We start from the raw sequence: 16,602 nt of genomic DNA on the forward strand, positions 1-16,602 counted from the left end.
AATGCCTGTTGAATCTAGTGATAGGCTGAAGGCTCTGAGGTAGGGCCCATTTGGTTTTTTCGGTGGCCAGTGTGGGTGGAGCATAGTTTGAGAGGGGGAAGAGTGAATGAGTTTGGGTCAGAGGTGGCCAGAGCTCGAACATGGAGGGCCTCTAGGCCGTGCTTAGAAGTTTGTATTTTATTCCAGGTGCACTAAGAAGTCATTGGGTGGCTCCATACAGAGTAGCGATTATCTGATTTATGTTTTAAATCGCACTCTGGTTTCTGTGTGAATGGTGGGAGCGGGAAGGAGGCAAGAATGGATGCAAGACCCATTAGAAGGCTGTTACAGATTCCAGATGAGAAATGATGGTGGCTTAGATTGGGGTGGTGGCCATGGGAAGGAGAAAAGTGGATAGTAAGGGGTATGTTTTGGAGGTAGAACTGACAAAAGTTACTATGGATCTGGGGGATAGAAGAGAAAAGGAGACATACAGGGTGACTTATAGCTTGTGGTTTTGTTCCACTGGGTTGGTGGTGCTATAATTTTCTAAGACAGGGAAAACTAGAGGAGAGGAAAACACTGGGGGAGGGTGGAATTAAGACTTCTGTTTTGGCTATCTGAAATCTGAGGTCCTTATTTGACTTCCAAATATATCTGCAATATATATGAATGAAGTTGATGAGTTTGGAGCTTGGTAGAGAGAGCTCAGGGATAGAGACATGATAGGAATTTGGAAGCTATCGGTATATAGATGGTATTTAAAGCTATGGGCCTGAATGAAATTACCTTGGGTATTTGTCATATTCTCTTACCTATACCTTCTCCCTCCCTAACCGTGTAAAATTATACCCACATTATGTATTTCAGGTATATATTTTAATTATAGTACCTATAATAGTTTGGCATTAGTTATCTTGTTTTTAGTAAAATATTCTGATTTCTTTTTCCTCTTTATAGCTAAATGGTTTAAGGGTATCCAACCACTAGCATCTGTATTTCACTGGTGATCTAACAGTTAAATGTTTTGGTTTTTTTTGTAGGCAAAGTCATTAATAAAGATTTGCGACATTACCTGAGTCTTCAGTTTCAGAAAGGATCAATTGACCACAAACTACAGCAAGTCATCAGAGATAATCTCTACTTGAGAACCATTCCATGTAAGTATGAGACGGAATAAAAGAAATGAGGCGGAAATATCCCTATTTAACTAATCAGACGCTAGAAACAGTTCAATAGAGTATCTCCTGTGAAACTGTGAAGACTAAGTTGGGGCACCAGAATGAAACAAAAATTGACTACGGAGAAAAATTTTCAGAGGACTTGCGAGGGTTTTGTTTTTAAGGATTCTATATTGTGACTTTTTAAAGTCATTAGACTTTTAAGAATTCAAGAATATATACGTACCTGTTGCAAACTAGAGTTTATTCCTATAAATCGATTTCTAAAGCCTATGCAATATGAAGACTTTCTGCTCTCAATGCCTTGTACACTGAGGACAAACATTTTTGTATTAATTATTAAGATGTTATTAATTTTAAAATCTGCTCCTTCCCCAAAGGAAAAAAGAGAGAAGCATGCAATGCCTTCTTTGTGGTAATCCATTTCGAATTTTTATGTACATGTTGGTATAGCTATTCCAAACTTAATAGTTTTCATAGGACCTGGTCATTGTAATGGTGTTTTCGTTTTTTTTTTGAACACATAACAAGAAGTAATGTATGCTTAAGTTTTGGCTTTAGTTAATGCAGTCTGGGGAAGAATAAAAAGCAGTAAACAGTAAAAGAGCATAAAAGGACCTTCTGATTTGTTTTTGTTTTCAATATATTTGTGACTCCTTGTGGATACTAGCTTTTATAATTGCCCTGGAATTCTTGATTTCTTTTTCTTATTTACTCTTGCACCGTGTCCAGTCCATCAGCAAGCCTTCCTAATTATGCTTCTTAAATATCTTATCTGTTTTCACTGCCTTAGACCCTCACCCTTTCTTGCTTGAACTCTTTTTTTCTTTTTTTTAACAACAAATAGCATTATATAGTGGCAAAGAGTTAGGTAAAACTGACTTCACAATCTTGATTCTAGCATCTTACTAGTTGCTTCAGTTAGGCAAGTCACTTAATTTTCCTGAGCCCCAGAATATCCATAAATAAAATGTTAATAACAAGACTCACCTCATGTAGTTGTTATTAGAGTTAAAATGAGAACATGAATATAAACCACGTAGCCTGGAGTAGATGCTTAAGCAGTGTTTCTCCCTTCCCCGTGCTAACTGCGTCCCCTGCCTCCCATGTCACCTCAGTCCACTCTGTCTTTAAAGTGCACGTCTGATTCTTGTCCGTCTATAGTGTATCCTTCAAAGACTCCCAGTGACTCCCAGTCTATATTCTTTAACACAGTATAAAATATTTTGTTTTTTGTTTTAAAGTCTGACTTCTTATCTATGATTTCCTCCCATAAACCTACCTTGCCAGATTTCAGAATTGCAACTCTTGCCTTCTTTTCTTTGCATTTTCCTGATATCACTGTCCATCTTTTTATTCTTTCATTGTTCTGAATTTCTTTGTTTTATGAATAGTAGCCAATGTGAAACTTTCTTTATATTTATTGATGTGATCACTATCTTTAGTCTCGGTTTTCTTATGTTTTTCTATTTTACCCACATACAAGTCTTTTATATAAAAAGCCTTTCACTATGTAGTCTATTTTATTTCATCTCTCTCTTTTTGGGAAGGTTTGTGTCTTTATTCTAGTGGCTATCTTTATACCTTTATATAATGTTCTTTATTCCTCCTCTCCTTTTTTGTTTTTGTCCCAACAATGAGCAATATTAAAATTATCTAGTCATCGCTTCTTCCCCCTTCCCTTTTTCTCTCCCATCATCTAACATGAAGTAATATCTTTTTACTCCCAACAAATGTAATCAGTGAGCTTATTCTACTTTGCATATGCTTTCCTTATTCTTGCTGTTTTTTGATTCTTGAGCTGTATTTATATTGGCAAAACAAACAGCCATTACATACTGCACTCTTCCCTTTATAATCATCATTTATTCTTTATTCTGTGGGTAAATACATACTTAATCTAACTACCAATCCTTAATTGCTTTTCTTCGATAATTGTGGTTGTCTAAAGCTTGTTCTCAACTAGATTTCCCAGGAAGGGTTCACAGGATCATCACAGTGGTTTGTCTGTGGCCTTTATACTTTAAAGTTTGTTTGGATGGATATTAACTCTTTGGTTCATATTTTCTTTTCTTGACCATCTTAATTATGTTAGTCAATTATCTAATTGTCTTCTGGCATAAAGCGTTGCTCTTAAAAAGTCTGGAAACAATCTTATTTTCATTCTTATATAAGTAACTTGGTATTTTGCCTGCATGGGGTGTCTCAGGGCAGCATTTTTAATTTCATAGCTGTAGAGCTCCCTCTTTCCTTGTTAAAACAAGTTAATAAAAATATGTACTTGTACTTTCTGCTGCCCTCTTCCACTTTTACTTGGACCTTCTTTTAAATTTACTTCTACTGTCCTAGTTTTGCAGTTTCTCCTCCTTGTGAGGTGTAGTCCCTAGAAAGGAGCTACAAGATATTTCACTTTAATTCATAGGGTCTTAACAGCTGCAGCCTTTTCAGATCCTGACAGGACCTTTTAACTTACAAATTTAAGTGCCTACAACCCTTCCAAGAAGCTAGATGTGATGATATATCAGTAGCAGTTAGCACACCAAATGGTCACATCTGGCCTCTAATTATCATTATTTACTAAAAGTTACCAGATCTTCTTGGAGAAAATTCTGATTCCAGGTCTGGGGCAAGGAAAGTACAAGATGAGATTGGGACATCTAATTGTACCAGAAAGTATATAAATGCTTAAAAAGTTATGGGGACATATAGAAGGACATAAAAAAAAAAAAAACCCGACAGCTAGAAGAGGTGCCCAGTGACAAAATTTGAGACAATTTGAGCAAGAAGATTAATAAGAGAGAGAGAGAGAAAGACTTCTACCATTGTCAGACATTACACTATAGATAGAATGAGACTGTGATCCCTAAGAGAAGAGGAAAGGAGACTACACACAAAGGAGTCCTGTGATTTTCTAAAGTTTCTGTCTGGAGGCACTATCTGGACCACAGAACAGGGATGGAGAGCCCAGGCAGAGTACAGAAGACTCTGAGTTGAGGGGATAGGAATCTAAGTTCAAGAAACCTGAAGTGTCTGGAATTTGCAGGACAGGGTGTCAGAGAGAGCTATGAAGAAAAGGAGCTCAAGCAATCTGTGTAGGTGCCTCCTCCAGTCTATTGCTGAATACTAAGCTGAGAATGTACAGGATGAGACTTCACATGGCCAGGCAAAGAATTCTCTGGGAGAAGGTTAGCAATTCCCAGAACTTACACAGGGCTGGAAGAAATCTGAGTTCCAACCAGCCTGAGTGGAGAGACCGCATAAGGGTTATGACTTACTAGTAGAGCTTAAATGGCCAGCCATAGATTAAGCAACTTGAGGCCCACTTTAACAAAGCTTAATTAAGCAAGCCCCAAAAGGGTCAAGGAAATATTTATGTAACTTAACTGTTAGGAAAAAGACAGTAAGGAAGAAAGGAAGAGAGGGAGGGAGGAAGGAAGGGGGAAAAATAACATTCTTTAAAGGAAGACAACAAAATCTAGATGCTGAATAACATAACATTCACAATGTCCAGCATCTAATACAAAATTACCAGACATACAAAAAAGCAAGAAAATGTGACCCATAATCAAAAGAAAAGTCAGCTGATAAAAAAAAAACCCAGAAATGACACAGATAATGGTATAAGCATACCAAGAATTTTAAAGTTATTATAAATAGGCCCAAGGTTTAAAGGGCAATACGAATAGAATGAAGAGAAAATGGAATATGTTTTTTAAAAGAAGTAAATGGAACTTCAAAAAAAATCACTGGATGGGCTTAGCAGATTGGAAACTGCAGAAGAAAAGATCAGTGAACTTGAAGACATAGCAATATAAACTAATCAAACTGAAACACGGAGAGGAAAAAGACAAAAGGTGAACATTTTTTTTAAACAACCAAAGAGAGAGAGAGAGACTTCTACTTCTGCCGTGAAGAACTGAGTGGTACTGGATTTACCCTCTTATGATAAACAACTGGAAATTAGGCAAGATATATGTAACAACTGTTTTTAGACATTGGATTATAGACAGAACAGGACTGTGGTGGTCTGTTCATATTGATCTATGGCACACTATCAAGCCAAAGTGGGGGAAGCAGAAACAATATTGGAAGAAACAGGCTGAAATTTTTCTAAATTTGATAAAAACTATAAATCTACAGATCTAAGAAGCTCAAAAAACTCCAAGCAGAAGAAACATAAAAAAAGCCCCATCAAGGTATGTCATAATGTAATTGCTGAAAACCAGTGAAAAAGAGAAAATGTGAAAGACAGACAGGAGAAAAAAAAAAACTTTACATACAAGAGAACAAAGAATAACTGCAGACTTATCAACAGAAACAGTACAAGCCAGAAGTCAATTACACGTCGTCTTTAACATGCTGACAGGAAAAAATGCAACCCTGGATTTCTATATACAACAAAAAATGTCCTTAAAAATAAAGAATTTTTCAGACAAAAAAAGGTGAGGGAATTTTTCACCAGTAGACTTGTGCTATAAGAAATATTAAAGGAAATTTTTCAGGTGGAATGGAAATGATAAAAAAGTGATAGAACTGAAAGGAAAATAGACAACTTCATAATTATAGTTCAAGATTTCAACGTCCCTTTTAGAAAAAGTATGCAACAAGTCAATAAGGTTGTAACATGAATAACAACTTCAATCAACTTGACCTAATTACTATTTATTAGACTTTGCCATCCAACAACAGAAGAATATGCATTCTTTTCTAGTGCACATGGAACGTTTACAAATATAGATCATATTCTGGACCATAAAGCAAGAGTCAATAAATTTAGGAGGATTTAAATCATACAAAATATGTTTTCTGATCACAATGAAATTAAATTAGAAATCATTAACAGAAGGATATCTGGAAAATCTCCAAATATTTGGAAATTAAATAGCACACTTCTAACTAACCTCTGAGGTAAAGAATGAGACAAAAGAAAATTACAAACTATCATACAAATCAACATATCAAAACATCAAACACATCAGTTTGTGGGATGTTGCTACTGTAGTGTTTAGAGGGAAATTTATAATATGAAATGCTTATATTAGAAAATAGTAAATTTCTCAATCAATGATCTAAACTTCTACCTTAAGAATCTAGAAAAAGAAGAGCAAAGTGATCCTAAATTAAGTAGAAGGAAGGAAATAATAAGGATAAGAGCAGAAATCAATGAACTTGAAAACAGAGAAACAGTAGAGGAAAATCAATGAAAACCAAAGCTCTTTCTTTCAGATCAATAAAACTGATAAAATTCTAGCCATACTACTTAGTAGAAAAGAGAGAAACCACTAATTAACAATATTAGCAATAAGAGAGGTGGTATCACTAAAAATCCTACAGATGTTAAGTGGATAATAAGGAATTTTCTAAACAACTTTAAGGCAGTAAATCCAACAATTGAGATGAAATAGACAAATTCCTTGGAAGACAAAAACTACTGATGGTCACTCAAGAAGAAATAGAGGAACTGAACAGCTCTCTGTCTATTAAAGAAATTGAGTTTGTATTTTGTAACTGTCCCATAAAGAATACTTCAGGCCCAGATGGTACTGGTGAATTGTCCCAAACACTTAAAGAATAATAGCAATTCTACACAAATTCTTCTAGAAAATGGAGGAGGAGGGAACATTTCCCAGTACATTTTCTATGATCTGATCATTATCCTCATTTTAAAACCAGACAATAACATTAACAGAAAAGAATACTCAACCAAAATTTTTCATAAACATAGATTTAAAAATCCTTTAAATATTTTAGCAAATAAATATATAGCAATATACAGAAAGGATAACACATTATAACCAAGTAGGATTTGTCCCAGGAATGCAAGGTTGGCATAACATTTGGAAATTAATATAGTAACAGACTAGGAAAGAAAAACCATATGATCTTCTCAATAGATGCAGAAAAAACATTTGACAAAATTCAACTCTCATCATGATAGAATCTCTCAGAAAACTAGTCTGCCAGTTACTACTTACTGCCTCTTGCCTTCAAATTTACTCTTTTGCTTGCTTATGATACTGCAACATTTCTCCCTTGCCAACTGGCACAATGTTGAGCTTTGTCAGTAGAGGGTACAGGAAGGATACGGGAGAAAGAAGAGACTTGTTTTCCTGGTTCCAGTGTCTTTTTCCTTTTGTCCTACCTGCAAAAAGACCCTCAGTAAGTTTCAGCAGTGCTTTAGCAGTCAGCTTCCCAGCTGCAAATTCAGCAACACCTTCATGGGTAGCTGCATGAGTTCTACCAGTGCACCAGCTAACTTCCTCACAGTTTCCTGATGAGTTCAATGGGCACCCCAGCTGGCTCCCCAGGTTTAGGCAGCATCCCCTGCAAGCGGTTTTCCAGTGGGTTTCTGGCAAGTTCAGCCAGTGTCCCAGATGGTTTTCTAGTAAATTCCACCCTCCACTGCAACCAACCACCACAGGCATCTTGCCTCTGAATTTCATTGGTACTCCAGCAGACAGTTCCCTGCTTGCCAGCCTTGACCCCCCGACTGTGAAGCAGCTCTGTCCCCAGGCTAGTAGCACACTCTTTCCAACAAAGTCTGAATTCCAGACTTCAGGAGCATCCTTCTCTTCCAAGTTTGTTCCTTACTTGGGTGTTCTCCCTCAACTGTAGAGTGGTATTTTTTAGAGTTCTCTTTTATTTCCTCTTAGTTAATTCCTTGTAAATAGTTAATAAGTCTTTATGTTAAGCTGTCCTTGTTCAAGTTACCATGTAGTTTCTCTCTCTTCTTTGGATCTTGGCCTATGTAGAATTGGTACTGGTAGTGGTCCCAGGGCACAGACCCTCTAAGAAGGAATTTTAGAACTGGATTTGATTGTGTTCTTGGGCTTGAGCACAGTGCCAAGTTCCTTCCAGTGGGAAGTAGGATACTCGTAATTTATGACAAGAAGTGGCATCACAACTTAGTCATAGTGTAACCTGTGGTTGATTTTGCTGAAGTGCCAGCTGAACCAAGTACCTTGGGAATGCAAATGACTGCTGCACTTGTCCACTATGGCAGTAATGATGGCTACAGACACTGTGGTGTGGGATAGGTTCTCCTGAGTGCACCAAGCACTTAAAGAGAGAAAATGACAATATAAAGTCAACTAGTTTATTGTTACTGTTATTAACAAGATTATGATAACACTTTAAACTAATCTTTACCTGATACAGACGTTTGTTAATAGAAAACCTTCAAAGAAGGAGACATTAACATAAAATAAATACCAAATAAAAATCGTTTACAAAATGAAAGATAATACCACACATATTTAGTATTTGAATCTTTCACTACTAAAATGAAATTTTAAAGCACACAAGTATCAGTTGCATTATCTGATGGTCTTGATATTTGGTAACAAATATTCCAGACATAGAAAACATTTTTCAGTTTGCGTTGATATTCATCAAATTGTTGTGTGTGTGTCCAAAAACATCTTCAAATTGGGCGTTAGTCATTAGTCACTCATATAAGCTTGTTGTCTTTTTTAATGATGAAAATATTTTGTCTCCTTGCTCTGATTTTGGTTTTGCCACTGAAATCTATATTGCTTTCACTTTGGATTTTAGACTAGTTTCTGATTTCAGGTTGAAGTGTTCTACAACAATATTCACATCTTCTCATTTCTTCTATTCAAGTATTTACAAAGCTCTGAACCATGTAGCAAATACTCAAACAGTGGAAAATGCCAGAGAGCATCATTGGATAGTATTCAGATAACATTCAGATCTCCCAACAATCATTACACAGAACCACATGTCAAAAGTGCCAATTTAATGACTTATTAGCCTGTACAACTTGTAATTTTTTTTGGAATACTACTTATAGGATTTATATAAAGTATAGATGCATATAATATTATTAATATTTTATTCACAGGAAAGACCCACAGTTAGCAGACAGGGCCTTGACCACACACATACAGCGTGGAAACAGTGCATTAGGACTGTCTGAGTAGATTGTGACGCTGCTCTCCCACGTGCTTATGTCCTGGTCCCTGGAAATGTTAACTTGATCGTTTGATCCTACTTTTCAGTGTTTCCTGCTCTTGCTTTAAATTGGTATCATTAGATTCCTTCAAACTGGTAACATCTCTATGTCAAATTGTTAAACTTTAATTCTTGCTAGGGAATTATAATACTTTTTTTCTCATTTTTCCTATCAATTGATTTTTCTTGGGATTTAGAAAAAAGTAAATTTGCCAAGAAACTCCCGGAAGGCATTCTTACATGGAAACACTAATGTAAATCAGCTCAGCTCTCGTGTATTGCTGGTGAGAATGCGAAGCGGTACATTTACTTTGGGACATTTTCTTATAAAGGTAAACATACATTTCCTGGGGCCGGCCCTGTGGCCGAGTGGTTAAGTTCACACGCTCCAGCTTGGGCAGCCCAGGGTTTCACCGGTTCAGATCCTGGGCATCGACATGGCACCGCTCATCAGGCCGTGCTGGGGTGGCATCCCACATGCCACAACTAAAAGGACCCACAACTAAAAATATACAACTACGTACCAGAGGGGATTGGGGAGAAAAAGGAAAAATAAAATCTTTAAAACAAAACCAAAAAAAAAATACACTTCCCATTATGAACCAGCAATTCCACTCCTAGCTATTAACCCAACACAAATTTAAATATATGTCTACCCAAAGACTTGTAAGTTTATAGCAGCTTTATTTATAATATCCAGAACTAGAAGCAGCCCAAATGTCCATCAGTGGTGAATACTTAATCAAATTTTGGTGTATCTGTACAGTGGAATACCACTCAGCAATAAAAGGATATTGACCCACAACGTGAATAAATCTCAAAAGCATCATGCTGAGTGAAAGAGGCCAGACACAAACCACTACTGGAGTCAAATTTATGCCTGATTCCATTTATATGAGATTCTCGTAAAGACAAAACAATGGTGACAGCAGGTCAGCAGCCACCACAAGGTGGGAGACTGCAAAGCAGCACAAGGAAACTTTTGGGGGTGATGGTTCCAAAAACAAATAGAATTAGTAAATTTTATCGTAGGTAAATTGTATCAAATAAAGTGACCAAATAAACTCCTATAACTGTATTCTTTTATATCATCAATAATTAGAAAATGAAAGTTTTCAAAAGGATAGCATTTAAAATAGCATAAAAATATTTGAAATACCTAGAAATTAATCTCGAAAGAAGTGGAAAGACCTCTATGAGATAAAATTAAGGGACATTAAAGAAGGTCTAAATATATTGACAGAGTTTTCTTGTTCATGGATTAAAGACTCAATATGTTGAAGATATCGGTTCTCCTCAAATTGATTAGTAGATTCACTCTAAGCCCATAAAAATGCCAGCAATTTTACCCTGCTTATCTGATTCCAGGATTTATATGGAAAGGCTATGAGTAGAAAAAATAAAATAGGCGTACTTGCTCTACTGTATCTCAAGATTTATCATGAAAGTATAATAATTACAACGCTGTGATAATGGGGCAGAAATGGTCAGTAGATAAATGGAAGTAATAGAAAGCCCAGCAGCAGACACCCAGTTTTATACAGACGTTTCTATGTGAGATGTCTGACAGAAGTGCCATGGCTAATCAGAGGGGGAAATAATTGAGTTTTCAATAAATGGTGTCGAGTAGCCATTTGGAAAGAGGGGAAATTGAGCTACTACCTCCTGTCAATGAAAAAAAATCTATTTCACTGAATTAAAGTACTAAGTGTGAAAGGCAAAGCTATAATACAATGTAAAGAATATAGAATATCTCCATGGCCTTGGGACGGATTTCTTCTAGGCACAAAAAGTTTTAGCTATAAAGGAAAGGATTGATATATTTGACTACACTAAAATGAAAAACTTCTGTCATCAAAAGACCATTAGAAAAAAGATGAAAAGAAGATCATAGAGTGGGAGAAGAGACCGTCTGTTCTGCTACAACGATTGTTTCTGTAATGCAAATAAGTTCATATGTGATTGATAAGTAAGTAGGAGAAAGATGTCAGTTTAGCTGAGGTAATAGTGGTTCTTATCCTTTTTCCCCAGCAAGCTAATGTTGTGTATCATCGAGTAGCAGCAAGTAAACATAGAATATACAAACATAGCTGGGTGTTGCATCTACTGTACCTGATTCACCTTAATTTGGCCTGTTTTCTTATTTTGACCATGTGCTTTGTGTTAAAATTGTTTATTGCATATTTTGCCTTATCTTCATTATTCAGTAGACTCAACCCTCCTTGTACCTCTTTCTGTCAAGCTACTTTTTCTTTTCATTCCTTTTTTTAAATTTTTTTTTTTAAAAAAAGTATTTTATTTGCTCTAATACTTTTTATTAGGAATTTAACACTTTTAAATTGTATTAATATTTTTAACTAGAGTTGTTACTGATTTTGCCATCACTGTAGTTACAAAGTTATGATAGATTTTGAGAGATGAACTCTGACCCTATATTCTCCAAGATCTCTATTATTTTTGATGCATAATTTTGCAGAAAGCACTGTTTTAAGAAAGCATATTTCATTGAGCAGAAACACTCTGTTTGCAACACATATACCTGACAAAGGATTGCAGTGTTTCCTCAATACTAATACATAATTATTTCACATTTTAACCTTTCTACAATTGGAATGCATCTTAGAATAGATTGAATCTTTCAATTATAATTGCCAGGTGTTTTTCTTTTTTAGGGATAAAATAATGGTGCGTTTTATAAGCTGTTGATTACTTAGATTTGATGAAGTTCTGTAGTATCCAGAATGTAAGAACTACAAATCAGTTTTAAAAAGACAGGCAACCCAACAGAGAAGTGGCAGAAGACTGGAACAGCTACTTCACAAAGGAAGAAATCTCTGGCTGGTGAATATATGAAAAGGAGTTTAATGTCATAGGGTAGTTGCGTGTTAAATACACAGTGAGATGCCTTTACATACTTAGCATGTTGACAGAAGTTTAAAAACATGATAACAAGTATTGATGTGGACACAGGATGCCTATGGTTTGATTCCACTCATATGAAGTTTCTAAACAGGCAAAACTAAGCTGTGTTGCTTAGAAATGCATTACTTAGGTGGTAAAAACATTTAAAAAAGAAATTATCATGACGATGTCAAAATGGTGGTTACCTTTCGGGGTGGAAAGAGGGAGAGATTTATGATTGCGGCTTTTGGTGTCCTGGGAATATTCTGTTTCTTCACTGGATGGGTTTGTTTTATTATTACTTGGTAAACTTTACATATATGTTTTATGTACTTTCCTATATATTTCAGAATAAAATAATAAGGGGGAATGATCAGTTATGTCAAATATTGATAAGTCAGGTAATGTGAGGACTGAGACTTGACCATTGGGTTAAGCAAAATGGAGACTATGGATGAAAATAGCTATTATGTCCATGGAGTGGGTGAGGCAATGGTCTGACTGGCATGAGCTCAAGAGAGAAGGAGAGGAGAGGAATTGGAGACTGTGAGTAAACAGAAATCGTTGGAGAAATTTTTATGTAAAAAGAAGAAATATAGTGGTGATTGGAGGGGATGTAGAAAGCTTTACATTAAGTTTAGAGAGTATCAAGAGAATATAAAGATAAATTTTCTGGAATGCTGAACAGAATGGGGTAGGGTAGGGAAAGGGGAAGAACGTTTTTATATATATGGAATTACATGTTTTTTGGGGGAGGAAGTGAAAACTTATAATACTTATATATATAAAGAGAATTAACATTAAAACTGCTTTGTAAGTAGCTTTGTCTAAAGACTTACAAAGTATGTTGGAATCACATGTAGCATTTCTTATGTATTAATGGAAAGAATCATGAACACCATGTTGGTCAACACCACTTTGCAGAAAGAGAATGAAGCCCAGAGGGATTAAGTGCTTGTTTAAAATTGTATCATTAATAATAATCCCAGACTGAAACACAGTGGTGCTCCTGCCCCTTGCGTCAGCACTCTTTTTATAGTATTAATTATAATAAGGTTTGCTCTTAAAGCAGATTTTATCTAGTCATTATATTTTATAGTAGAGTTTTTGGATAATATTTCAATTAGCCCTTGCTGCATAACAGACTACCCTAGAACTTAATGGCTTAAAATAACCATTGTGTATTATTTCTCATGATTCCATGAGTTGGCTGAGCTCAACTGGGACCGCTCATGTGGCTTCAGTCACCGGCAGTTCAACTGGAGTTGGAGGGGCTAAGATAGCCTCACTCACATGTCTTGGGTCTTGGTGCTGTTTGTTGACTGGGTCTCTCTCATCATTCAGTAGTCTAGCCTGGACTTCCAAACATGCTATTGGGACCATTCCAAGAAGGCAAAGATGGAAGTCTAGACATCCATCTATTCTCCACATTAAATTATTCAAAGCAAGTCGTAAATCCAGTCTAGGTTCGAGAGGTGAGGCAACGGGCCCCATCTCTTGATGGGAGGAGATGCAAAATATTGTGACCATGTTTTTCCGCCTGTCACAAATAATTCTAAATTTTAAATTTAATCATTGAATTCATTTTCTAATGTTAATTTGTGTGTGTGTGTGTGAGAGAGGAAGAGTAGCCCTGAACTAGCATCTGTTACCAATCTTCCTCTTTTTGCTTGAGGAAGATTGTCCCTGAGCTAACATCTGTACCAGTCTTCCTCTATTTTTTGCATGTGGGATGCCGCCACAGCATGGCCTGATGAGCGGTGCATGCCCGGGATCCGAACCTGCAAACCCCACACTGCCAAAGTGGAGTGCCTGAACCTAACCTCTACGCCCCTGGGCCAGCCCCTCTAATGTTAATTTTTACTTAATACGGAGCTAAAAGCTGTTGATTTCAGGAATCTAACAATATAGTTTTAGTCAAATATGAGAAACAAAATTTGATATTGAAAAAATGTGTTAAGAAAACAAAGGAAGTTAGGTTTTCCAGATTTTTTATTCTCTGCGATGTAAAACAGATACAGAAATGCTTGTTTTTATAAAAACTTGGGTAAAAATAAGGGGGGAAATTTATTGAATACAATTTTTATTGCTTAGAATGTCAATCATTATTTTTTGAGATCCTTACTGTAATGTTTTATCATCATCTTTGTGGATTTTTTTCACATATTACAGAATATAATAGAATGTAATGTAACTAAAAAGTAAGAGCAATTAATAGTTTCCCGTGAATTAATTTATAATAATAATAGTATATTTCCAAGCATTGTGCTAATTACGTTTGTGTAAAATTTCACTTAATTTGTTTAACAACTATCTATATTATCTGCTATGATTCTTACACTGTGCCAAGACTTGGAGCTGTTACTCTGAATAAGTAGACATGGTCTCTACATATTGCCATACCAAAGATGAGAATCTCTAATGAAACTTTCTAAGCCAGGACCTGAAGGAGGGGTAGGAGTTAACTGAGGTAAGGGTGGGAAAGGGAATAGGAACCCTTCCAGGGAAGGGAATGGCTTAGACAAAAGGCCTGGGAGATAAGCTAGTACAAGGAACATTAAAAGAATTGAAAAACTCTTTTATGGTTAAAGCCTAAAATGTGAAAGGGGTGAGGCAAGAAAGAAGCTGGAGAGGGAGAGTCTGGATTTTATGCCGAGAATTGTGAGAAACTATTGATGGGTTTAGAGATTTTTTTTTCTTAGATTATTGTTTTAGAAAAGTCACTGGCTACAGTTTGGGTAAGGGGTGTCGCCAGGGAGAAGGGTTGACCCTAGGAGACCAACAATACAGGCCTTAGATAATGATATGAATTAGGTAAGTGTGAGAATGAAGAAAAGTATGTAAATCCTAGAGGTATTCAGGAGATGGAATCAACCAGATTTGGTGGCTGGATGTGGACTAGAGGGAGGAACCCAAGAGGGTTGACTCTCAGGTTTCTGGCTTGGAGTGCCCTTTGAATAGGGAGCACAGGAGCAGGAACAGGTTTGGGAAGGCATCCTCGCACAGACTTGCTACAATATCCCAACTTTATTTCCAGGCTGAATACCTGGATCTCGTTTTTGTGTTCTCTACTATTTGCAATGACATTTCTAATATCAGTTTGTGAGAGTATTGATTCTTGTTCAGTAAAATTCATTCACATCTAGCAATGCTGCCATAACCTGAATTTATACCTTGGACCTGAAAGAAAGATTTTACTTTAGCATGAATTCCTTACTAGATAGAAATTTAGTGCTCTGTCACTGTAGTGAATTTCATTAAACAGTTTACTTACTGCTTAATTTTTTGAAATTACTTAAAGAGAATAATGGCTAGGAGGCACTATGTGAATACCTGTCTTAAGCCTTAAGCCTTTTATTCATTAGTCTAAAATAATTTCATAATATATTTGCCCAAGTTTTTAAAATAGTTCATTAAAAGAACTGTTAAAAATTGTTTCTTTTTATTGTCCTTCATGACTCTAGTAAGTAGAATATTAGTTTACATTTGTGCTGTGGAAGAAAAAAATGTATAAGATAGCTCCGTAAAGATGACATCTATCATTGGTGGATTTGTCTCTCCTTCAAATGTTAAGTAATGATAATTGAGATTTAGAAGAATTAACTGTTGTATCTTGGAAGGTTAAGCTTCCTTTGACCAACTGAAGTTGTTTTAGTTTTCGTAGTTTTGAATTTTATAGCTATCTGTAGATTTTATTAAAGTAGATTTCCTCATCCTACGTTATTTGTTGTCCCAGAAATGCTAACTTGTCTGAAATTTTCTGATCCTCATTCCAGAAGGTACAATATGTTCAATAGTCTGTTTCTCCCATATGTTCTCTATAGACTGAATTTTCTGTTATTCTCAATATTTTATAAGTGGAAAAAACATTTTACAACCTATTTTTTTTTTCTTGTTTTTTTCCTTAGGCACTACAAGGGCCCCCAGGGATGGGGAAGTACCAGGGGTGGACTATAATTTCATTTCTGTTGAACAGTTCAAAGCACTGGAAGAGAGTGGAGCATTATTAGAAAGTGGAACGTATGATGGTATGTCCCCAAATGTTGACAACAGCAGCAACCCAGAAGACTATCTGAATGACTGGAATTTTTTCAGAGGGAATTTGATCAGTAAAATACCATTTTTTTTAAAGTTTTTTCTGTTGGTCTTTGGGAAAATTTTCTTTTGCTTAGGATATTTGTAACTAACTAATTAAAATGGTAGTAAACAATAAGCAAAAGCATTCCATAATATTATAAAGTTGATTGTGAACAATATAGTGAAATCATTGAAACTCACTAGTTTGCATGTTTCATAGTAATTCACATTCATCATATGAACTCAACAGGTATTTTTTTATTGCTTTGTTTGTGGTTGGGAATCCAAACACTGTACACTTTAACAAAATCTATTTATACCTTGACTATCTTGAAAAAGAGAGAATATAGATTAGGGGGAAAAACAACAAAAGCTGAATAATTGGTTTTTGTATCTCTTTCCTCTACCCATTTGATTCTAGGAAGTACAGATTTAAGATCAATTTCAATTTTTAAATGATTCTATTTTAGATCCTTTTTTTCCTCCCCTT

At 35.7% G+C, this 16,602-nt stretch overlaps 1 protein-coding gene across 5 annotated transcripts in view; it reads left to right on the forward strand.

Annotated features, from left to right (window-relative positions):
• Positions 1 to 16,602, forward strand: part of MAGI3 (membrane associated guanylate kinase, WW and PDZ domain containing 3) — a 224,408-nt gene that overhangs the window by 139,130 nt on the left and 68,676 nt on the right. For all 5 annotated transcript variants that reach the window (XM_044749114.2, XM_014837133.3, XM_070487061.1 and 2 more), the window contains exons 2-3: positions 1,023 to 1,139; positions 15,944 to 16,063. In XM_044749114.2, coding sequence (XP_044605049.1) covers positions 1,023 to 1,139; positions 15,944 to 16,063 — 237 coding nt within the window. The remainder of the gene's footprint in view (positions 1 to 1,022; positions 1,140 to 15,943; positions 16,064 to 16,602) is intronic.

This window comes from Equus asinus, chromosome 16 (assembly GCF_041296235.1).
Source record: "Equus asinus isolate D_3611 breed Donkey chromosome 16, EquAss-T2T_v2, whole genome shotgun sequence".
Taxonomy (NCBI): domain Eukaryota; kingdom Metazoa; phylum Chordata; class Mammalia; order Perissodactyla; family Equidae; genus Equus; species Equus asinus.